Source organism: Oncorhynchus keta, chromosome 5 (genome assembly GCF_023373465.1).
Source record: "Oncorhynchus keta strain PuntledgeMale-10-30-2019 chromosome 5, Oket_V2, whole genome shotgun sequence".
Taxonomy (NCBI): Eukaryota; Metazoa; Chordata; class Actinopteri; order Salmoniformes; family Salmonidae; genus Oncorhynchus; species Oncorhynchus keta.
Genome location: NC_068425.1, coordinates 30,615,927 through 30,640,890, shown reverse-complemented (window position 1 = coordinate 30,640,890; position 24,964 = coordinate 30,615,927). Strand labels below are relative to the sequence as shown.

The window sequence follows — 24,964 nt, the reverse complement described above, 5'->3', positions numbered from 1 at the left end:
ATCTCTCCTTCTCTCTCTCTCTGCAGGAGGGTGCAGGTCCTGAGGGCCACAGAGGGGCTCGTGTGGTGTGGGTGTGTGACGGCAAATACCTGATGGTGTCAGGATTCGACAGGTGAATATTTCTCTGTATTTCTGTTTGGGTAGTTGAGCTTCAATTTGTGCTTAACAATCCATTTACCTTCATTTAATTCATTCAGTTCATCGTTTGTGTGTTTGACCATTCAGTCTGACATGTAGTTCACCCATAATCTTGGTTCACACAAAAAACTGCACCAATGGCTTTATGGTCCTGGTGAACAAGAGGAAAACAACCCCTCTGACCCGAGACTTCATTGATGATGTCACCACAGTTCACCTCACCTTTGACCCCCGATGTGTTTCCCCCTTCTGCAGTCGCAGTGAGAGAACCCTGTACCTGCACTCCGTTGAGTCCCTGTCCTCCGGGGCCATCGCCAGCGCCCCCACCGACGTCTCACCCTCCACCCTCATTCCCTTCTACGACCCCGACACCAGCGTCGTCATCCTCACCGGAAAGGTAAACGACAACAAACTAACAAATAAACAGAGCATTTCTTTTGGATAGAAGAAAATAGAGCCCATATTGACTTGATGTTGTGTTGAAAGTCTGTTACAGACTCTTGTGCTTCATGATAATAATGTCTGCCTAGCCTGGTTCCCGATCTGTTTGTGCTGTCTTGCCAACTCCTATGTCTAGTAGACAACAAAAAACTATCTGGGACCGAGCTAATGTTGGTGGTGGTGGATTGGTAGATCCATACTGACTCCCCATACCCAGACTTTGACACGAGTAAACCTATACTGCCATTGTTGTTGTTGTTTACATTTACCAGGGTGACACGCGAGTGTACATCTTTGAGATAGTGCCAGAAGCTCCCTATTTCCTGGAATGTGCCAGCTTCAACTCCTCAGAGCCCCACAAGGTATAGACTTTATGTTAACAGCATTTACATCCCTGCGTTTCCCTCTTTCTTTTCTCATTTCCTACATCCTGCTCCTTCTTATTACATGTTTTGTACTAAATAGATTAAAACATTTCCCTGAATTTGTGACTTGTATAAAATGTCTGTTTGACTGACTGACTAATTGATGATCTGTCAATCAATTACGCAGGCACCTGTAGACCTGTAGAATCTCTCTGCATGAACTTCCTGTTTCCTGTGTTCAGGGCTTGGCCTTCCTGCCGAAGACTGAGTGTGTGGTGCAAGAGGTCGAGGTGGCCAGGGGTCTGAGGCTCAGTAAGACCTCCATAGAGCCAGTGGCCTTCAGAGTCCCCCGCGTCAGAGTGAGTTATGGCTGAACGCTGCTATCTAGTGTATATATGGGGGGAAATAGGAAAAACCTGCAGTTATTTGATGACTTTTCAGACCAGGGCCTCAAAGAACTACCAGTAAAAAGGGTCTGCTATGTGAACCCCTGTTTGTACTTAGTCTGTGGAGTTTGAGCTGTTTGAGTTCTGAACTAATCCTGTGGTGTCTCGTCTCCCTCCTTCCTTCTCTCCGTCCGTCCACAGAAAGAGTTCTTCCAGGATGATGTGTACCCAGACACAGCAGTGTGGTGGGAGTCCTCTCTGACAGCCTCAGCCTGGCTGGCTGGTTCTGATGGGAAGCACCAGTCCGTCAGCCTCAAGCCCAAAGACATGACCCCAGGTAGGGGCTAACCTCAGCTCTGCTCCGCCCAGGCACATATAGTACAAACAGTGGACTGAAGTCAACAGCATTACTGTTAGATCCACCTTTTGAATGTCAGATGTGAATCCAAGCAGATACAGTTTATAAGGGGCAACCTATCCACTCTTTCATGGGCCAAGTCCTGGGTTTGACAAGATTATCTGCCTTGAGCTTTGACATGATGGTGACACTAGCTAAATCTATTCTGACAGCCAATCGTCAATCAACTCAATGTGAGGCAGAGATCTTCTATAACGTAGAATTGCCGATACAGGCTTTGAGCAAAGTCTTGTGGATCGGTGTACCTGGAATGAAAAAAGGCACAGCACACCAACGTCAAAACCTCATCCTAAGTGTAAAGTATGGTGGAGGGAGTATCATGGTTTGGGGCTGCTTTGCTGCCTCAGGGCCTGGACAACTTGCTATCATTGATGGAAAAATGAATTCCCAAGAATTCAAGACATTTTGCAGGAGAATGTTAGGCTATCTGTCTGCCAAATGAATGTCAACAGAAGTTGGGTGATGCAACAGGACAACGACCCAAAGCACAGAAGTAAATCAACAGCAGAATGGCTTCAACAGAAAAAAATACGCCTTCTGGAGTGGCCCAGTCAGAGTCCTGACCTCGACCTGACTGAGATGCTGTGGCATGACCTCTAGAGAGCAGTTCACACCAGACATCCCAAGAATATTGTTGAACTGAAACAGTTTTGTAAAGTGTAATGGTCCAACATTCCTCCTGACCGTTGTGCAGGTCTGATCCACAACTACAGAAAACATTTGGTTATTGCTGCCAAAGGAGGGTCAACCAGTTATTAAATCCAAGGGTTCACATACTTTTTCCTTTTCCCACATAGAGTATATACACAGTGGTCCACTGCCATTCTAACACAACCCTGTATATACACAGTGGTCCACTGCCATTCTAACACAACCCTGTATATACACAGTGGCCCACTGCCATTCTAACACAACCCTGTATATACACAGTGGTCCACTGCCATTCTAACACAACCCTGTATATACACAGTGGTCCACTGCCATTCTAACACAACCCTGTATATACACAGTGGTCCACTGCCATTCTAACACAACCCTGTATATACACAGTGGTCCACTGCCATTCTAACACAACCCTGTATATACACAGTGGCCCACTGCCATTCTAACACAACCCTGTATATACACAGTGGTCCACTACCATTCTAACACAACCCTGTATATACACAGTGGTCCACTGCCATTCTAACACAACCCTGTATATACACAGTGGTCCACTGCCATTCTAACACAACCCTGTATATACACAGTGGTCCACTGCCATTCTAACACAACCCTGTATATACACAGTGGCCCACTGCCATTCTAACACAACCCTGTATATACACAGTGGTCCACTGCCATTCTAACACAACCCTGTATATACACAGTGGCCCACTGCCATTCTAACACAACCCTGTATATACACAGTGGCCCACTGCCATTCTAACACAACCCTGTATATACACAGTGGTCCACTGCCATTCTAACACAACCCTGTATATACACAGTGTTCCACTGCCATTCTAACACAACCCTGTATATACACAGTGGCCCACTGCCATTCTAACACAACCCTCTACATACACAGTGGTCCACTGCCATTATAACACAACCCTCTACATACACAGTGGTCCACTGCCATTCTAACACAACCCTGTATATACACAGTGGTCCACTGCCATTCTAACACAACCCTGTATATACACAGTGGTCCACTGCCATTCTAACACAACCCTGTATATACACAGTGGTCCACTGCCATTCTAACACAACCCTGTATATACACAGTGGTCCACTGCCATTCTAACACAACCCTGTATATACACAGTGGCCCACTGCCATTCTAACACAACCCTGTATATACACAGTGGTCCACTGCCATTCTAACACAACCCTGTATATACACAGTGGTCCACTGCCATTCTAACACAACCCTGTATATACACAGTGGTCCACTGCCATTCTAACACAACCCTGTATATACACAGTGGTCCACTGCCATTCTAACACAACCCTGTATATACACAGTGGTCCACTGCCATTCTAACACAACCCTGTATATACACAGTGGTCCACTACCATTCTAACACAACCCTGTATATACACAGTGGTCCACTGCCATTCTAACACAACCCTGTATATACACAGTGGTCCACTGCCATTCTAACACAACCCTGTATATACACAGTGGTCCACTGCCATTCTAACACAACCCTGTATATACACAGTGGCCCACTGCCATTCTAACACAACCCTGTATATACACAGTGGTCCACTGCCATTCTAACACAACCCTGTATATACACAGTGGCCCACTGCCATTCTAACACAACCCTGTATATACACAGTGGCCCACTGCCATTCTAACACAACCCTGTATATACACAGTGGCCCACTGCCATTCTAACACAACCCTGTATATACACAGTGGCCCACTGCCATTCTAACACAACCCTGTATATACACAGTGGTCCACTGCCATTCTAACACAACCCTGTATATACACAGTGGTCCACTGCTATTCTAACACAACCCTGTATATACACAGTGGTCCACTGCCATTCTAACACAACCCTGTATATACACAGTGGTCCACTGCCATTCTAACACAACCCCTCCCAACTCTCTGGTCTCACTGTCACTGTTTCTGTCTGTCCTCTCAGTGAGTGAGGCGCCCAAGGAGGTCCAAGTGAGAAAGTACCTTCCATCCTCTCACTACCTGGAGGAGAAGACTGACGAGCAGAAGAAAGATGAGGTGTGTGTGTGTGTGTGTGTGTGTGCGTGCGTGCGTGCGTGCGTGCGTGCGTGCGTGCGTGTGTGTGTGTGTATATATATACACGTACTGATATTACATTTTTGGCCAATACCGATATCTGATGTTTTCCTTGCCCAAAAAAATGATACAAATATTTGTTTTAAATGGCAGCCTTTTAAGTGAAATAGTTAACACACACACACATGGGCGCAGTGGTCTAAGGCCCTGCATCTCAGTGCAAGAGGCATTGTGGGATAGGTTAGGAATGCTGTGTAGCTGGTGTCATTACGTCATGTACCTACGTTATATAGGTCTGTGGTATAGGTTAGGAATGCTGTGTAGCTGGTGTCATTACGTCATGTACCTACGTTATATAGGTCTGTGGGATAGGTTAGGAATGCTGTGTAGCTGGTGTCATTACGTCATGTACCTACGTTATATAGGTCTGTGGGATAGGTTAGGAATGCTGTGTAGCTGGTGTCATTACGTCATGTACCTACGTTATATAGGTCTGTGGGATAGGTTAGGAATGCTGTGTAGCTGGTGTCATTACGTCATGTACCTACGTTATATAGGTCTGTGGTATAGGTTAGGAATGCTGTGTAGCTGGTGTCATTACGTCATGTACCTACGTTATATAGGTCTGTGGTATAGGTTAGGAATGCTGTGTAGCTGGTGTCATTACGTCATGTACCTACGTTATATAGGTCTGTGGTATAGGTTAGGAATGCTGTGTAGCTGGTGTCATTACGTCATGTACCTACGTTATATAGGTCTGTGGGATAGGTTAGGAATGCTGTGTAGCTGGTGTCATTACGTCATGTACCTACGTTATATAGGTCTGTGGGATAGGTTAGGAATGCTGTGTAGCTGGTGTCATTACGTCATGTACCTACGTTATATAGGTCTGTGGGATAGGTTAGGAATGCTGTGTAGCTGGTGTCATTACGTCATGTACCTACGTTATATAGGTCTGTGGGATAGGTTAGGAATGCTGTGTAGCTGGTGTCATTACGTCATGTACCTACGTTATATAGGTCTGTGGTATAGGTTAGGAATGCTGTGTAGCTGGTGTCATTACGTCATGTACCTACGTTATATAGGTCTGTGGGATAGGTTAGGAATGCTGTGTAGCTGGTGTCATTACGTCATGTACCTACGTTATATAGGTCTGTGGGATAGGTTAGGAATGCTGTGTAGCTGGTGTCATTACGTCATGTACCTACGTTATATAGGTCTGTGGGATAGGTTAGGAATGCTGTGTAGCTGGTGTCATTACGTCATGTACCTACGTTATATAGGTCTGTGGGATAGGTTAGGAATGCTGTGTAGCTGGTGTCATTACGTCATGTACCTACGTTATATAGGTCTGTGGGATAGGTTAGGAATGCTGTGTAGCTGGTGTCATTACGTCATGTACCTACGTTATATAGGTCTGTGGTATAGGTTAGGAATGCTGTGTAGCTGGTGTCATTACGTCATGTACCTACATTATATAGGTCTGTGGGATAGGTTAGGAATGCTGTGTAGCTGGTGTCATTACGTCATGTACCTACGTTATATAGGTCTGTGGTATAGGTTAGGAATGCTGTGTAGCTGGTGTCATTACGTCATGTACCTACGTTATATAGGTCTGTGGGATAGGTTAGGAATGCTGTGTAGCTGGTGTCATTACGTCATGTACCTACGTTATATAGGTCTGTGGTATAGGTTAGGAATGCTGTGTAGCTGGTGTCATTACGTCATGTACCTACGTTATATAGGTCTGTGGGATAGGTTAGGAATGCTGTGTAGCTGGTGTCATTACGTCATGTACCTACGTTATATAGGTCTGTGGGATAGGTTAGGAATGCTGTGTAGCTGGTGTCATTACGTCATGTACCTACGTTATATAGGTCTGTGGTATAGGTTAGGAATGCTGTGTAGCTGGTGTCATTACGTCATGTACCTACGTTATATAGGTCTGTGGGATAGGTTAGGAATGCTGTGTAGCTGGTGTCATTACGTCATGTACCTACGTTATATAGGTCTGTGGGATAGGTTAGGAATGCTGTGTAGCTGGTGTCATTACGTCATGTACCTACGTTATATAGGTCTGTGGGATAGGTTAGGAATGCTGTGTAGCTGGTGTCATTACGTCATGTACCTACGTTATATAGGTCTGTGGTATAGGTTAGGAATGCTGTGTAGCTGGTGTCATTACGTCATGTACCTACGTTATATAGGTCTGTGGGATAGGTTAGGAATGCTGTGTAGCTGGTGTCATTACGTCATGTACCTACGTTATATAGGTCTGTGGGATAGGTTAGGAATGCTGTGTAGCTGGTGTCATTACGTCATGTACCTACGTTATATAGGTCTGTGGTATAGGTTAGGAATGCTGTGTAGCTGGTGTCATTACGTCATGTACCTACGTTATATAGGTCTGTGGGATAGGTTAGGAATGCTGTGTAGCTGGTGTCATTACGTCATGTACCTACGTTATATAGGTCTGTGGGATAGGTTAGGAATGCTGTGTAGCTGGTGTCATTATGTACCTACGTTATATAGGTCTGTGGGATGTTAGGAATGCTGTGTAGCTGGTGTCATTACGTCATGTACCTACGTTATATAGGTCTGTGGGATAGGTTAGGAATGCTGTGTAGCTGGTGTCATTACGTCATGTACCTACGTTATATAGGTCTGTGGGATAGGTTAGGAATGCTGTGTATCTGGTGTCATTACGTCATGTACCTACGTTATATGCAAGTCAGCAGATCACCCATATACCCTGCATCCCTATTCTGAACCTGTACAAGCATCTTATAATAATAATAATATATGCCATTTAGCAGACGCTTTTATCCAAAGCGACTTACAGTCATGTGTGCATACATTCTACGTATGGGTGGTCCCGGGGATCGAACCCACTACCCTGGCGTTACAAGCGCCATGCTCTACCAACTGAGCTACAGAAGGACCATCTTATCTTAGGGAGTATTTCTCTGTGAGTGCAGCTAGCTAGACGCTTGGTGACCACTTTGTCACGGTAATAGTGTGAATAGTTATTAGTAGTGATGGGATCATCTATATCATGTATGAATGTTTCATGTTCTGTTCATTTCCACGGCTTTGTGAAGTCCAGACAACTGCTTGCAGATTTTCTATTGGGCTAGACGTAAATATCCCGGTAGCAGATAGACCTACCTAACCAGTTTGAATACAATGGGAAGCCAGTTGATGGACCTTCAGCAGCCAGTTCACTATGCTGTTGAGAGCCTGTGAGAGGGTTTTGTACCTGCAAGACTCATGAATGTTCATTACCTAATAGTGTAGGTTAACAACAAGGATAAACCGATATCTCAATATGTCTTGCTCATATTGATATCATGTTAAATGAGGGATATGGGTACTCACCACTAGTCAGTAGTGGGACTATAGTGTGTTAACCATCTGTCTTGATACTCACCACTAGTCAGTAGTGGGACTATAGTGTGTTAACCATCTGTCTTGGTACTCACCACTAGTCAGTAGTGGGACTATAGTGTGTTAACCATCTGTCTTGGTACTCACCAATAGTCAGTAGTGGGACTATAGTGTGTTAACCATCTGTCTTGGTACTCACCACTAGTCAGTAGTGGGACTATAGTGTGTTAACCATCTGTCTTGGTACTCACCACTAGTCAGTAGTGGGACTATAGTGTGTTAACCATCTGTCTTGGTACTCACCACTAGTCAGTAGTGGGACTATAGTGTGTTAACCATCTGTCTTGGTACTCACCACTAGTCAGTAGTGGGACTATAGTGTGTTAACCACTAGTCAGTAGTGAGACTATAGTGTGTTAACCATCTGTCTTGGTACTCACCACTAGTCAGTAGTGGGACTATAGTGTGTTAACCATCTGTCTTGGTACTCACCACTAGTCAGTAGTGGGACTATAGTGTGTTAACCATCTGTCTTGGTACTCACCACTAGTCAGTAGTGGGACTATAGTGTGTTAACCATCTGTCTTGGTACTCACCACTAGTCAGTAGTGGGACTATAGTGTGTTAACCATCTGTCTTGGTACTCACCACTAGTCAGTAGTGGGACTATAGTGTGTTAACCATCTGTCTTGGTACTCACCACTAGTCAGTAGTGGGACTATAGTGTGTTAACCATCTGTCTTGGTACTCACCACTAGTCAGTAGTGGGACTATAGTGTGTTAACCATCTGTCTTGGTACTCACCACTAGTCAGTAGTGGGACTATAGTGTGTTAACCATCTGTCTGTACTACAGCTGTTGAGTGCCATGATAGGCAAGCTGGGGAACATGGATGACAACCCTCTACCACAGGAGTCCTTCCAGGGAGTAGAAGACGATGAGTGGGTGAGTGACACACACACAAACACAAATGTACACACACACACACACACACACACACACACACACACACACACACACACACACACACACACAAATGTACACACACACACACATTTACCCATGCTCTTGTGTCTTTCAGGGTGACTAGTGTGTGTTGCCTTGCGGACCAATCAGGGTCCAGCAGTAGCCAAGGGCCTGTTGGACTGAAACGTGTCATTCCTGTGTGCCACTGATGTGTCCTATGTCAAAAGAACATCTCTCAAACGCATAACATTAACCTGTCATTAGGGTTGTAAAATTCTGTCAACAAAATGTCTAGCTTTTCCAGAAATACCAATTGGAGAGTTCTTGGATTTCCTGCTTGTTTTCCTGGGAATTTTAGGGAAAGTTACCAGACTTTTACAGCCCTACCTCCCATATCCTTGTATCATCCTCTAATACTCTGAGTAAGTAGATGTTGCCTGTAACCATTGACTGAATCAGGATCAGATATGTTTTCCTCCCCATAATGTTTAAAGGTAGGACTGGGGTTTGGGAATCTGATCCCAGGTCTGTTGTTAAAGGCAACCTCACCCCAATTTGACCTTTGACTTGCAGCTGCCTTGTACTGTAAATAGCTAACATTCCTACCAGGCTAGATAGGTAAATGACTCCCAACACTCCCTTACAACCCAGCCCTTACCGCCACACTGGATGGACACCTGTGTGTCTGTCACCACTCCTAACCTTACACCTGTGTGTCTGTCACCACTCCTAACCTTACACCTGTGTGTCTGTCACCACTCCTAACCTAACACCTGTGTGTCTGTCACCACTCCTAACCTTACACCTGTGTGTCTGTCACCACTCCTAACCTTACACCTGTGTGTCTGTCACCACTCCTAACCTAACACCTGTGTGTCTGTCACCACTCCTAACCTTACACCTGTGTGTCTGTCACCACTCCTAACCTTACACCTGTGTGTCTGTCACCACTCCTAACCTTACACCTGTGTGTCTGTCACCACTCCTAACCTAACACCTGTGTGTCTGTCACCACTCCTAACCTAACACCTGTGTGTCTGTCACCACTCCTAACCTAACACCTGTGTGTCTGTCACCACTCCTAACCTTACACCTGTGTGTCTGTCACCACTCCTAACCTAACACCTGTGTGTCTGTCACCACTCCTAACCTAACACCTGTGTGTCTGTCACCACTCCTAACCTAACACCTGTGTGTCTGTCACCACTCCTAACCTAACACCTGTGTGTCTGTCACCACTCCTAACCTAACACCTGTGTGTCTGTCACCACTCCTAACCTTACACCTGTGTGTCTGTCACCACTCCTAACCTTACACCTGTGTGTCTGTCACCACTCCTAACCTTACACCTGTGTGTCTGTCACCACTCCTAACCTTACACCTGTGTGTCTGTCACCACTCCTAACCTAACACCTGTGTGTCTGTCACCACTCCTAACCTAACACCTGTGTGTCTGTCACCACTCCTAACCTAACACCTGTGTGTCTGTCACCACTCCTAACCTAACACCTGTGTGTCTGTCACCACTCCTAACCTAACACCTGTGTGTCTGTCACCACTCCTAACCTAACACCTGTGTGTCTGTCACCACTCCTAACCTAACACCTGTGTGTCTGTCACCACTCCTAACCTAACACCTGTGTGTCTGTCACCACTCCTAACCTTACACCTGTGTGTCTGTCACCACTCCTAACCTTACACCTGTGTGTCTGTTAGCACTCCTAACCTTACACCTGTGTGTCTGTCACCACTCCTAACCTTACACCTCTGTGTCTGTCACCACTCCTAACCTAACACCTGTGTGTCTGTCGCCACTCCTACCTAACCTTACACCTCTGTGTCTGTCACCACTCCTAACCTAACACCTGTGTGTCTGTCACCACTCCTAACCTTACACCTCTGTGTCTGTCACCACTCCTAACCTAACACCTGTGTGTCTGTCACCACTCCTAACCTAACACCTGTGTGTCTGTCACCACTCCTAACCTTACACATGTGTGTCTGTCACCACTCCTAACCTTACACCTCTGTGTCTGTCACCACTCCTCACCTAACACCTGTGTGTCTGTCACCACTCCTAACCTTACACCTCTGTGTCTGTCACCACTCCTAACCTAACACCTGTGTGTCTGTCGCCACTCCTACCTAACCTTACACCTCTGTGTCTGTCACCACTCCTCACCTAACACCTGTGTGTCTGTCACCACTCCTAACCTTACACCTCTGTGTCTGTCACCACTCCTCACCTAACACCTGTGTGTCTGTCACCACTCCTAACCTTACACCTGTGTCATAATAATAATGACTAGACCACTGCTTGCTTTTTTTATGGGCACATATGAACCATAGTCCATAATCTTCTAAACACAGTAACTATGAAAAACTAAAACACATGCTCCTGAATACAGTATCTATGGTCTTCCAGATTTACCACCTCCTATGCATCACTATACATTAACACTCACACACACACACACACACACCACACACACACACACACACACACACACACACACACACACACACACACACACACACACACACACACACACACACACACACACACACACACACACACAAAGACTCACACTCCACCTGGATATCCCATCTCCAGCTCCTGTAGTCCGTGGATGTTGGATGGTCTGTGGTATCCCCATCCGATCTCAACAACACACAGCAAAAACACACAGACAGGGTACAACAGGGTAAACAGCCTTCAGGTTAAAGCATGGCTGGCTTCTATTGATAGGAATAGAATATTGTTTTGTTGTTTAGGTAGCTTCATTCTCTGGCCAGTGATAAAGACCTACTAACAGTCCTGTACCACTCCAGGGTCGTGTTCATTAATCACCAAACGTTTTCCGTTGCGTGCTGTAATGAACGTGACCCAGGTGCATATCTTAGTTCAGCCAGCAGATCTTGGGAGATAGTTTATAGCATCGGGGCTGCGCTCTGTTTTGTGGGACTCTTAAAATGTGTGTGACGTTCATACATGTGGGTGTCATGTATTGAGAAGCCAAAACACCCTCTGTGGGAGTTGTACAGGAGTGTGTCTGTGGATCTCTGAGGTTGTGATGTGGTGGGAAGTAGTATGTATCTGTACCTTTCTTTCTACATTGATAGACTGTATAACTGGAATTCCTGTACCTCATATGTTAACACTTCATCTTAAGACTGTTATTGAAGTATTCCTCACTAAAGGAGCTCACTCTTTTATTATACTGTAGTAAACAATCATTTTGTAACTTTTACTTAATAACTTACAGTATTAATACTATATGATGCAATCACAGCAGCCATGATCAAGACTAGTACAGCACACGGCAATACTTTTAATAGTCTAATCCAAGTCTGATCCAACCAATCATGTTGTTTACAATGACAGAAAGACTGGAACCAACCAAGCATTCTTGAATAGTAGTCAGACTCACGGAGTTTACACAGGCAGTCCAATTCTGTCATGTGTTTTTTAATTGGTCTTTAAACCAATCAGATAAGAGCTTTTTGCCAGTACTTGGGCAACATATCAGAATTGGGCTGCCTGTGTAAACGCAGCCATTGTGGAGTACTTGGAAAGGGAACAGACTCCAATGCATTGACTGTAGGGCCTAGATATTGTTGGTGTCAGTGATTGTGTGTTTGTCATGTGTTTTGTGCCTGCAATCTCTCAGATGTCTTACATTGTTCTTTGGGAAATTAACAAAAAGAAACATCTCTTTTATACTTTGAATAAAGCATTATTTCTCTGTCCGTCTTATGAATAATGGTTTTGTGGGAATGTCCATGTTGCCTTGCAATAAACAACTGTTTGAACCTTGTACACATGCCATTTCTTTGTCTTTCAATTTGTTGCTTAAAACAAAAGTATGTTTAAAGGGGGAAATGTTTGTTAATCTCAAAGAAAAAGGGGTAAACTAGTAAATGTACTTATGTCATGATGTTGCCAGGAGATTCCGACTCGACCTGTAGTGGTGTTTCCCTATGAACTGCCACTGGCACAGGAGAGAGCTGTCCGTCACACGTCCACAAGAATCAGCTTTCCAAACATTACTCTTTTGGGGTGAAGTTCCATTTATTCCACAAGAATCAGCTTTCCAAACATTACTCTTTTGGGGTGAAGTTCCATTTATTCCACAAGAATCAGCTTTCCAAACATTACTCTTTTGGGGTGAAGTTCCATTTATTCCACAAGAATCAGCTTTCCAAACATTACTCTTTTGGGGTGAAGTTCCATTTATTCCACAAGAATCAGCTTTCCAAACATTACTCTTTTGGGGTGAAGTTCCATTTATTCCACAAGAATCAGCTTTCCAAACATTACTCTTTTGGGGTGAAGTTCCATTTATTCCACAAGAATCAGCTTTCCAAACATTACTCTTTTGGGGTGAAGTTCCATTTATTCCACAAGAATCAGCTTTCCAAACATTACTCTTTTGGGGTGAAGTTCCATTTATTCCACAAGAATCAGCTTTCCAAACATTACTCTTTTGGGGTGAAGTTCCATTTATTCCGTATATAAATGGCTCCAAAACACATATTCCTATAGAAAAGGGTACAGAGAGATGGACTCTTAAGCTGTATCTGTGATACGGTAATAACTGTAATAACTCTCTTCTCATCTGATAACCCTTCCTGATCACCTGTGCTAATTATATACACACATGACCAGTGACCTATGACCCCAACATATAGTCTCTAGTGTACAAAACAAGTAAAAATGACCCTTGACAGATACCAGACACACAACTCATAAACAGGCCAAAATGGCTGCTACACTACCGTTACGCTTGTTTACACTGAGCTGCACTGGGGTCGGAGAGCATGACTGTAGATCAAGACACCGCAGAGCCGGCGTGAGATATGTTTTGGGAAAAGTACCTCAATCCAGGATTGAGAAATGTGTTGTTCTCCCATTATCCCAACTGTTACACCGGGAAGATTGAACGACTGTAGTTTTTCCGAAAAGCTGCCCTTTTCGTCTTCATGCTAATGGCACTAGAACTTGTGTTGAACAACATCGTCCCTTGTGGGGAATGGCTTAGTATGGCAAACTTTCCCCCAACTATGGATGCTTGTTTGAGGTACAGTAATTCATTGGTAATCCATGTCATTGTTGTCAAGGATGCATTAACAAAGTCAGTAAACAGCCACACACAAGAACATGGTTGTCGTTGAATTGTTTATTTCTTTGTTCGAGCTCGCGGACCGGTTACAACAGAGCCTGGGCGCGAACCCAGGGACAGCTGGCGCTGCAGTACAGCGCCCTTCACCACTGCGCCACCCGGGAGACCTTTCAAAGCACTTTCTACCCAGCATGAGGATAAAAAGGGCAGCTTTCCGGAAAAATTAGCAGTCATTCAATCTTTCCGGTGCAACAATGGGACAATTCGTAGTACAATGTATTCCTCATCCCTGGATTGAGGTCATGCTGTCCGACCCTAGTGCAGCCAGCTGTTAGCACACAAGTCTGGTCTGCTGGCAAGACGTGATGATGAAGGCTGTGCAATGAAAATTGGTGCAATTTAAACAGCCATCCACTAGAGAGCAGTATTTTTATACAGAGAGAGCACCGGTTTGTGGATCTTCACCAAACTCGAATATCTTTGTTCCGAGTTTGGCCCTTGAACTTTGAACCTACTGCGACCTTGATGGGTTTACATGTGAAAACGCCGTGCTCCTTCACGGTCTTATTGTGTACTGTACTGTAAATAATCGGATAAACGCAATGGTGAGATATTTTTGTATTTTGAAACGCTGTGAATAGCTGTGTCGTGGTTAGGGAAACTGTGAAGGAGAAACGCTGCTTGCTTCTCTTGCTATAGCCCGCACACCTTGCCAATCTTGGCTATCTAATTTAGCTTATGCAACCGTAATGTATCCTTGATATGTCTTCTATCTTTGTAGCTGACGTTAGGTAGCTGGCTCATATTGTTGCTTTAATAAGCGAGCTAACTACACACATATAAACGCAAAATGTCAAGTGTTGTTGGTCACCATGTTTCATGAGATGATCTAATAGATCCCAGAATATGAACAGAAAGCTTATTTCTCAATGCTGTGTGCAAATGTTTTGCTACCCTGTCAGTGAGCATTTGTCCTTTGCCAAGATAATCCATCCACCTGACTGGTGTTGCATATCAAGAAGCTGTTTAAACAGCATGGTCAATATATATAGGTGCACCTTGTGCCGGGGAGAATAAATGGCCACTCTAAAATGTACAGTTTTGTCACACAACGCAATGCCACAGATGTCTGAAGGTTTGAGGAGACGTGCATTTGGCATGCTGACTGCAGGAATGTCCACCAGAGCTGTTGCCAGATAATTGAGTGTTCATTTCTCTACCATAAGCTGCCTCCGTCTTTTTAGAGAATTTGGCAGTACGTCCAACCGGCCTCCCAACCGCAGAACGCGTGTATGGCATTGTGTGGGCGAGCGGTTTGCTGAGTGCCTCATGGTGGCGGTGGGGTTATGGTATGGGCAGACATAAGCTACAGACAACGAATACTATTGAATTTTATTGATGGCAATTTAAATGCACCTAGATATCGTGACAAATTCCTGATGCACATTGTCGTGTCATTCACCTCGTGTTTTAGCATGACAATGCACGGCCCCTTGTTGCAAGGATCTGGAAGCTGAAACTGTGCCAGTTCTTCCATGGCCTGCATACTCACCAGACGTGTCACCCATTGAGCATGTTTGGGATGCTCTGGCTCGACGTGTACGACAGCGTGTTCCAGTTCCAGACAATACCCAGAAACTTGCACTGCATAAGGCGGTGGTCACATCAGATACTGACTGGTTTTCTGATCCACGCCCCTACCATTTTTTTAAGGTATCTGTGACCGACAGTTATGTGAAATCCATAGATTAGGGCCTAATGAATTTATTTCAATTGACTGATATCCTTATATGAATTGTAACTGAGTAAAATTGTAGAAACGATTGCATGTTATGTGTTTGTTCAGGGTAGTTAATGATGCTCTCATCAGCACTGCGCATACAGCACAGTCACTGTGTGCTTCAGACCTGCTCTACCTTTGCCGCTCTGTCTGATCTAATACTTCTGTAACAGTATGACTATGGCTGGTTCACAATGTTGCCTGTCAACACAATGTTCCTGAAACTAATCAGGTCTGATGCTCTCTGAGGGGGAGAAGTGGTTTTGGTTTACATTGCGGTCGCCATTCATTCATTATGACCTGGACTCTGTGGCGAGACTAGGCCGCCTTGAGCCAAACCAGACTGTTGCTTTCTGTTGACGTAAAGTGGAACTAACAATCTCTCGTCTTTGTGTAGGCAAAATATCTTGCGCAGATCATTGTCATGGGGGCGCAGGTAGTAGGACGGGCGTTTGCACGTGCATTGCGGCAAGAATATGCAGGTATGTTCCAACTCAACGATGCTTTTGTATGGTATTTCAATGTCAAATGGACTGTGAAAACGTGTCTCATTTAGGGCAATTAAATCTGTCTTTCTGTCTCTGAGAGAGAAACAAACGGTTGCATTAATGTTCCTTACCTGAGAAGGTGACCAACCTGGTCTCTTCTGTCTCTGTCTGCAGCCAGTCAAGCTGCAGCGGAGGCCAGGGGGCGTGCCGGACAGCAGTCAGCAGCAGCCTCTAGTCTCACTGGGATGACCTTACAGGAGGCCCAGCAGATCCTTAATATCGCCACGCTCACCCCTGAGGAGCTCCAGAAGGTACACACACTTTAAAGTACATTGAAGGCAACACCCAGAGAACACAGGCCCTGTCCCTGCCTCGCCCCTTCCCCTAGGAACTTCACAGCACACAGATGATTGGATGGGTATTAACAATGTACCGGTACCTCCATCTTGTCCCCTAACAGGTTAGGAGGAGATGTTGCATGTCGTCCATCTTGTCCCCTAACCGGTTAGGAGGAGACGTTGCATGTCGTTAATCCCTGTCCAGTCATATTTACACAAGTGTATATGGGGTCGGGCGCAGGCTAGAGGGTTTTCTGGACAGGGTCACACTCACAAATTTAGAAGACAGGAAGTTCCTTCGTGTGGCCTACATACAAGACAGACAAGTGTGTGTATATGGAGGTAAATGTATTTCCATATTAGGCTGTTGGTGGGGCCAACCTGTTCATGACTGACCTGTTGTACTTTGTCAACAGAACTATGAACACCTTTTTAAAGTCAATGACAAGGAGGTGGGCGGATCTTTCTATCTACAGTCCAAGGTGAGGTTCAATTTCCAGTATGGAGCCATCTCTGTGCGAGTCCGTGCTTATTAGTGCCAGAGAGGCTTGAAACCATGTGACTCACCAAGCAATTGCTTCCTTGTAACCATGGAGACTCAGACCACCTCCTTGAGGTATTCATAGGGCGTAATGGCAAGTTGAGTCTCTTGGGTTTCAAACCTCTTTGGTGCTTGTACAGAGCCTTGCACAGAGCTGTCCTGATGATCATTTAAATTAGGCTGGTGATAGGGCACATTCTTAGACCTGTAGTCACTATCATGATCATGCCTTATATTAGGACTAGAGGTCGACTGATTATGATTTTTCAACTCTGATACCCATTATTGGAGGACCAAAAAAAGACGATACAGATTAATATTTGTAATAATGACAATTACAACAATACTGAATGAACACTTATTTTAACTTGATATAATACATCAATAAAACCAATTTAGCCTCAAATAAATAATGAAACATGTTCAATTTGGTTTAAATAATGCAAAAACAAAGTGTTGGAGAAGAATGTAAAAGTGTAATATGTGCCATGTAAGGAAGCTAATGTTTAAGTTCCTTGCTCAGAACATGAGAACATATGAAAGCTGGTGGTTCCTTTTAACATGAGTCTTCAATATTCCCAGGTAAGAAGTTTTAGGTTGTAGTTATTATAGGACTATTTCTCTCTATACCATTTGTATTTCTTATACCTTTGACTATTGGATGTTCTTATAGGAACTTTAGTATTGCCAGTGTAACAGTATAGCTTCCGTCCCTCTCCTCGCTCCTCCCTGGGCTCGAACCAGGAACACAACGACAACAGCCACACTCGAAGCAGCGTTACCCATGCAAAGCAAGGGGAACAACTACTCCAAGTCTCAGAGAGAGTGACATTTGAAACGCTATTAGCGCGCACCCTGCTAACCAGCTAGCCATTTCACATCGGTTACACCAGCCTCATCTCGGGAGTTGATAGGCTTGAAGTCATAAACAGCGCAATGCTTGATGCACAACTAAGAGCTGCTAGCAAAATGCACGAAAGTGCTGTTTGAATGAATGCTTACGAGCCTGCTCGTTCTGCCCCTGAACAAGGCAGTTAACCCACCGTTTCTAGGCCGTCATTGAAAATAAGAATGTGTTCTTAACTGACTTGCCTGGTTAAATAAAGATTAAATAAAGGTGTAAATAAAAACTTGTAATCGGCCGACCTCTAATTAGGACACCACATGCCAGATCCAGTGGTAGCCTAAATGAATATTTACAATGTCAATGTATCATTATGATAACAGAACAGTAGACAAATATGACTTGCCATGTATTGAGGTGCACTGCTAAGGATTTTGATCAATTAATTGTGTGTCCTGTCTGCTTGTGTGTGTGTGTCCTGTCTGCTTGTGTGTCCTGTCTGCTTGTGTGTCCTGTCTGCTTGTGTGTCCTGTCTGCTTGTGTGTCCTGTCTGCTTGTGTGTCCTGTCTGCGTGTGTTTGTCCTGTCTGCGTGTGTGTCCTGTCTGCGTGTGTGTGTCCTGTCTGCGTGTGTGTGTCCTGTCTGCGTGTGTGTGTCCTGTCTGCGTGTGTGTGTCCTGTCTGCGTGTGTGTGTCCTGTCTGCGTGTTTGTCCTGTCTGCGTGTGTGTCCTGTCTGCGTGTGTGTCCTGTCTGCGTGTGTGTCCTGTCTGCGTGTGTGTGTGTCCTGTCTGCGTGTGTGTCCTGTCTGCGTGTGTGTCCTGTCTGCGTGTGTGTGTGTGTCCTGTCTGCGTGTGTGTCCTGTCTGCGTGTGTGTGTGTGTGTGTGTCCTGTCTGCGTGTGTGTGTGTGTGTGTGTCCTGTCTGCGTGCGTGTGCGTGTGTGTGTGTGCATGTCCGTCCCTCTGTGTATTTGAAGGTGGTGAGAGCGAAGGAGCGTCTAGATGAGGAGCTCTCTATTCAGACACAGGACAGTCAACCCAAACCAGAGCAGAAGCAACAGACTCCAGAAACATGAACCGCCCCCTCCCTACCCCACCCACTGTAAATTATACCCTCAATAAAAGCCTTATCCTTTTCTCAACCCGTGTCTCTGTGTGTATGACTCTTTACGAGATCAGGGTCGTGTTCATTATGTGCCAAACGTAAGAAACCGGACTGAATCGGGGAGGTTCTATACCTGGAATTGGCCAATAAGAAACACTTATTTTCATTTTCCGCATTGTGCTCTAATGATCACAACCTGTGAATTAGAACTGGGTCACATCTATATCACAATGCTGCCTCTGTGTGGTTGGTCACAGCAGTGTAAGCCTCCATAATGGAAGAATTTAGCAGTTTCTGTTACTTGTAGAGCCATCCTGTGCCATTATCCAATACGTATATGATCGTCTGTGTTGACCTGTCATTCAGGGTTCCCCACCTGTTTTAATCACCACCTGTTTACATAGCAGTTTGCAAACAATGTAATATTTTTTAATCATGTAGTTAAGAGCCGTGTTCAAATACCCATAGTAACAACATGTATACTACATACTTAATGACAATGAGTTCATTCTAGTATACTGTAAGTGTAATCAATGGTATTCTTTCAGTTGAGCGTACTAGCGTTTAGACTAGCGCTGTCTACCGGAAGTTGATGCTGTTGCTATGCAACATCTTGCTAGAATAAAATATTTTTTTGATATTTTACGACTTCGGGTGTGTTCGTAAATTCATGATAAAGTTGGGAGAGAACATGCAATTCTGGTGCAGCACATGCTACCTACACAGTTACATGTGTAGGCTAGCGAATTTAATTTTGAATTAAAAAATAAATAAATCCCAGAATGTTATTTCCTACTTTCTCTCTTGTTGCTTCCTTCCTTGCTTTCAACAGTTAATTGAAATACGTTAAGTTGTCCGTATCTTTATCATTCTAATGACATGTTTGCATAATAGAGGACTAGAATTAGATGCAGACGGCTTTTAATTATCTTCACGAAGATTGAATGGTTATGGGTCTGAATAAATATCTGCTATAGACTTCCACCATCACACGTTCGCTCTTCTTTCAAACTCCCCGTGAGTTCTATTGCCTGCTGTATTTAACATTCAGCAAACAAGAGCTTGCATCCCTCTTTGAGTAGTTTATTGGTATAAGAAATGCAACAACAACAAACAGTCCAGCAAGCTATTCTAGTCTAGCTTTTCCTACATGAGACTCCAAGAGCAAAGCAGTGTTCTTTTAAAGTAGAGGCCAGCGGAACACAGGTGCGTGCGTTTAGCTCAAGAGACAGAGGCTATACATTTGAAGTTATGCATAACCCATCATTCATTACTTAAATATAACACAAATACTGCATTGAATGTACTACCTGAAAGAGGTAGGCTAGGACATCTATATCACCACCTATATTATCTATTTTGGATGCAATTTGAATGGAATTGAGAGACTGCAAGGGAGTGCTTGCGTGTGCACTGATTTAAAGCAACGATGTTCAAGTGATAGGCTGTTTTAAAACTCTGCAGCTACAATAAAATATATATATCTTTACAACAAAACAAATTAGGCGACCCCAAAAGCCATTCGGTCTGTATATTACTGTATCATAGGCTATGCTGCAGCAATGTAGTCCTCCCTGTCACCAGAAAACAAGTGACCATGATGGGTCTACATACATGATAGGTCTACATGATGATAGGTCTACATGATGATGGCTCTACATGATGATAGGTCTACATGATGATAGGTCTACATGATGATAGGTCTACATGATGATAGGTCTACATGATGATGGCTCTACATGATGATAGGTCTACATGATGATAGGTCTACATGATGATAGGTCTACATGATGATAGGTCTACATGATGATAGGTCTACATGATGATAGGTCTACATGATGATAGGTCTACATGATGATAGGTCTACAGGATGATAGGTCTACATGATGATAGGTCTACAGGATGATAGGTCTACAGGATGATAGGTCTACATGATGATAGGTCTACATGATGATAGGTCTACAGGATGATAGGTCTACAGGATGATAGGTCTACAGGGTGATAGCTCTACAGGATGATAGGTCTACAGGATGATAGCTCTACAGGATGATAGGTCTACAGGATGATAGGTCTACAGGATGATAGGTCTACATGATGATAGGTCTACATGATGATAGGTCTACATGATGATAGGTCTACATGATGATAGGTCTACATGATGATAGGTCTACATGATGATAGGTCTACATGATGATAGGTCTACAGGATGATAGGTCTACAGGATGATAGGTCTACATGATGATAGGTCTACATGATGATAGGTCTACATGATGATAGCTCTACAGGATGATAGGTCTACAGGATGATAGGTCTACATGCATTGTGAACTTCCCTCCATAGTGAGATGGGCTGCCTGTCTGAAGGCCGTAGAGAAGGCCAGAGAGAAGCCATGTTTAGACATTGCATATAATTTAACAGTTACATTTCAGGTCATGCTGTTCATATAACTAATAAATAATTATCCCTGGAAAATGGAGTGGTTTTGGGTGGTAAATCTCGGTATCCGGGTTTTCGCCATTCAACCCTAGTTTTGACCCTCGCTTGTCTGGGAAATAATCCCTAATAAGTGAGTCCTTGCTGATGTTGTGATGTCATCCTAACGCAGGTCAATGTTGCCACTGATGTGTTCAAGGATCTGACATTGTCAAAGCCAACTACGTCATTCCATGAATCAGAGGACTCTACAACCATCTGAGGGTGTGTCCCAATTCTCCAAACGTTCCCCATAATGGTGTAAGCGTTGGCTTACATTGATCCACCACTGAGAATAGTGGCAAGCTTGACAAAAGCCTAAAGAAATCAATTGACAAGTGCCTGAGCAGAACTGAACAAACAGAAGACGCTGTACCCAATAGGAGAGATGGAAGAGGAAGCCAGACACCCCACTCAGTGTTTTAGTATTTTATTTGATGGTTTAATGAAAGTCAATGAACTATTAGAGTGTAAACCAAAATGTGTCCTCAGGACACGGCTTGAGTGAACTATCTTAATTTATCCACCATCTTTGCCCTTTAGCCAATCAACAGAGATTTTGGAGTACCCATAGTGATGGATAGAGGGTGCACTTGCCACAAGACCAGAGATTGTAGTACCTCATCAACCCACATCTGACATCTGCTGCTGATCCCAATGGCTGATTCTCTGTAATTCCGGAAGACACAGCAGTTCCTGTCTAACACTGAGCAGAATTGCTGCCTAGTACCTACATGTTCAAGCATCCCTTTCAGTTGTGGAGCATCTCTTCAGCATTGGAGGGCATGTCATCAGAGGCAACAGCTGGTCACTTTTAAAAAGACACTTATAAACTTGAGTTGTCATGGAATCATTTTTAACACTTAAAATATAGTTGAGATGTGATTTAAAAACTATATACGGTGTGGTGTGTGTGATGCAGCACTCCAGATGTAGCAACTGAAAAATGACAAATAAATTGTATCAAATGCGACTTTATTAAACATTTTCTTTCCATTGACATTATCGTAATAAAATTCCTCTAAAACAGAAGCACACAGCTATGTTGTACCAATGGGAGACTTTTACAACTCTAAAATGAAGCATGTTCAAGAACCTCGAGAACACGATCCCAGGAAAAAATATATATTCATATATATATATTTCATTTTTCATATACTTTTATATCTTCTATATTTTCACTTATAATAAAAGGCACTTGGAATATGTTTTAAAATACTGACATTTAAAATATCTCAAAAAATGTGCAAAAAAATAACTTGGATACAGGCCTCTGGTGGCCTTAGTCTTGAATTAACCCTTTGTGCACTGCTGTGGTACCAGTCAATGAATGGCATCCCTTGTAAGGGGCACTAATATTGCTAGCTATCACAATTTAGTGCCCCAGATGTTCCTGTGTTCAGCAGATACTGTGACTCTCGTTATAGCTTCATTATTCATTGGCGTCAATTAGCTTCTTGTTTTGAACCCTTTCGGGTAAAAAGTACCGCTTCTTTTCAACTATGACAGATAGGGGGTTCATTCTAAAAAAGAAAACATAAATCCAACATAAGAGTTATTGCTATTGATCCTCAAAACCAGCAAATTACAGAACCATATCAACCCACTGAGAATCAATTGACTTATACATTTGATATTTTCAACTGTTGGCAATTGGCACATCCCCTATAATATAAAGACTCCTGGGGAAGACAAAAGTGCAGAACATTACATGACAGAACGTGCCCAAAGGGTTAATGATTCAAACAGCTTATTTTATATTGAAATATGTGGAACCTGGAATAGGATCCGTGTCAATTTCAGCTTTCTCCACCCAGCAGCCTAGAACCCTAGCCTGGTCCCAGATCCGTTTGTGCTGTCTAGCCAACTCCTATTGTCATTGTCATGAATTCGCCAGACTGAACAAACAGACCTGGGACCACGCTACCAGAACACTCCTCTCTCTCTCTCTGGCTTCAATGAGCAAGAGAGACAGAGGAGGAGAGAGAGATGAAGGGATGAAAGGACAGAGGGGATTGGACTGGGGAGACCAGTCAAGTCTGAGGATTCCACTGTTGCCAAGGAAACCTAGCCTACTTATTAACACCTGTTACCGGTGACATCATCTGACTCTGAAATCACACTGGAGGTTGGTCCACTGACATGGAGGTGGTTTGCTTCTACCATGCCTGCCTGGGGGAGATAGAAATACTGGCCACCAAAGAGGAGGCTAGAGATTGTGTCCATGTGTGAAGCAGTCTCCGTGTGTGTGTGAGGCTAGAGAGTGTGTCCATGTGTGGAGCAGTCTCCGTGTGTGTGTGAGGCTAGAGAGTGTGTCCATGTGTGGAGCAGTCTCCGTGTGTGTGTGAGGCTAGAGAGTGTGTCCATGTGTGAAGCAGTCTCCGTGTGTGTGTGAGGCTAGAGAGTGTGTCCATGTGTGTCTCCGTGAGGAGAGTGTGTCCATGTGTGAAGCAGTCTCCGTGTGTGTGTGAGGCTAGAGAGTGTGTCCATGTGTGAAGCAGTCTCCGTGTGTGTGTGAGGCTGAGGTGTCCATGTGTGAAGCAGTGTGTCCATGTGTGGAGCAGTCTCCGTGTGTGTGTGAGGCTAGAGAGTGTGTCCATGTGTGGAGCAGTCTCCATGTGTGTGTGTGAGGCTAGAGAGTGTGTCCATGTGTGGAGCAGTCTCCGTGTGTGTGTGAGGCTAGAGAGTGTGTCCATGTGTGGAGCAGTCTCTGTGTGTGTGTGAGGCTAGAGAGTGTGTCCATGTGTGGAGCAGTCTCTGTGTGTGTGTGAGGCTAGAGAGTGTGTCCATGTGTGGAGCAGTCTCCGTGTGTGTGTGAAGCTAGAGAGTGTGTCCATGTGTGGAGCAGTCTCCGTGTGTGTGTGACCACAGTGATTAAGAGTGGCCGAGGCAGAAATAGAAATGTGCAGTGAATCTGCACAGCACAAATCCTCCCTTGTCTTGTCAGAGACAGCACTGCAGCCTCCTGCACTGCAGCCTCCCGCACAACATGACTTATTTTAACCCTCTCCTTACAAACCCCAAACATATTTAGCCAGAGAGGATTATACTGGATATCTGGGTTTGTTTACTGTGTGTGTGAGTGTGCGCATGCATGTTTTAGTGTTTTTTACTCTAACCCTCTGGTGAAAGGCTTTGTGGCGACCGCTGACCAGCTAGAGAGGGAGTGAGAGTGTTCAGCCTTTTGGCTTTAATTTATATACAAAAAAACAGAGAGCAGACAGAGTTCAGTGACCTAGTTTCCCTGCTGGCTGGCAGCATCAGACAGGGAGAGGAGAGAGAGAGAAACGGGGTGGGCACGGACTTCAGAGACCAGAGGCCCTGGTGAGGGTGGGATGGGTTCTCTCTACCCTGTTCATTCATTTCTCCATTCACCCCCCCCTCCTCCTCCTCTCCAGGCTACCCACCATTTTAGATGTTC

The 24,964-nt window shown here is 44.3% G+C and overlaps 1 protein-coding gene across 48 annotated transcripts in view; it reads left to right on the top strand.

Moving 5' to 3' along the window:
- LOC118382088 (mitochondrial import inner membrane translocase subunit tim16) overlaps window positions 1-19,108 on the top strand; it is an 85,222-nt gene extending 66,114 nt beyond the window's left edge. The window contains exons 12-24 of one of the 48 annotated variants that reach the window (XR_008136957.1): window positions 27-112; window positions 394-535; window positions 852-941; window positions 1,187-1,303; window positions 1,532-1,667; window positions 4,394-4,928; window positions 5,193-5,918; window positions 5,985-6,182; window positions 6,249-6,380; window positions 6,447-6,644; window positions 6,711-6,842; window positions 7,100-8,835; window positions 8,972-12,676. Coding sequence is in view for 2 of the 48 variants with exons in the window: in XM_052519556.1 (XP_052375516.1) it covers window positions 27-112; window positions 394-535; window positions 852-941; window positions 1,187-1,303; window positions 1,532-1,667; window positions 4,394-4,485; window positions 8,746-8,835; window positions 16,157-16,241; window positions 16,422-16,558; window positions 17,002-17,067; window positions 18,944-19,042 (1,140 nt within the window). In the remaining 46 variants the exon portion in view is untranslated. Of the gene's footprint in view, window positions 1-26; window positions 113-393; window positions 536-851; window positions 942-1,186; window positions 1,304-1,531; window positions 1,668-4,393; window positions 5,919-5,984; window positions 6,183-6,248; window positions 6,381-6,446; window positions 6,645-6,710; window positions 6,843-6,908; window positions 6,988-7,099; window positions 8,836-8,971; window positions 12,677-14,418; window positions 14,585-16,156; window positions 16,242-16,421; window positions 16,559-17,001; window positions 17,068-18,943 lie in introns of those variants that run through there. The other 47 variants (XR_008136955.1, XR_008136961.1, XR_008136946.1 and 44 more) reach the window with 47 other exon arrangements.
- Window positions 19,109-24,964: the final 5,856 nt, after the last annotated feature.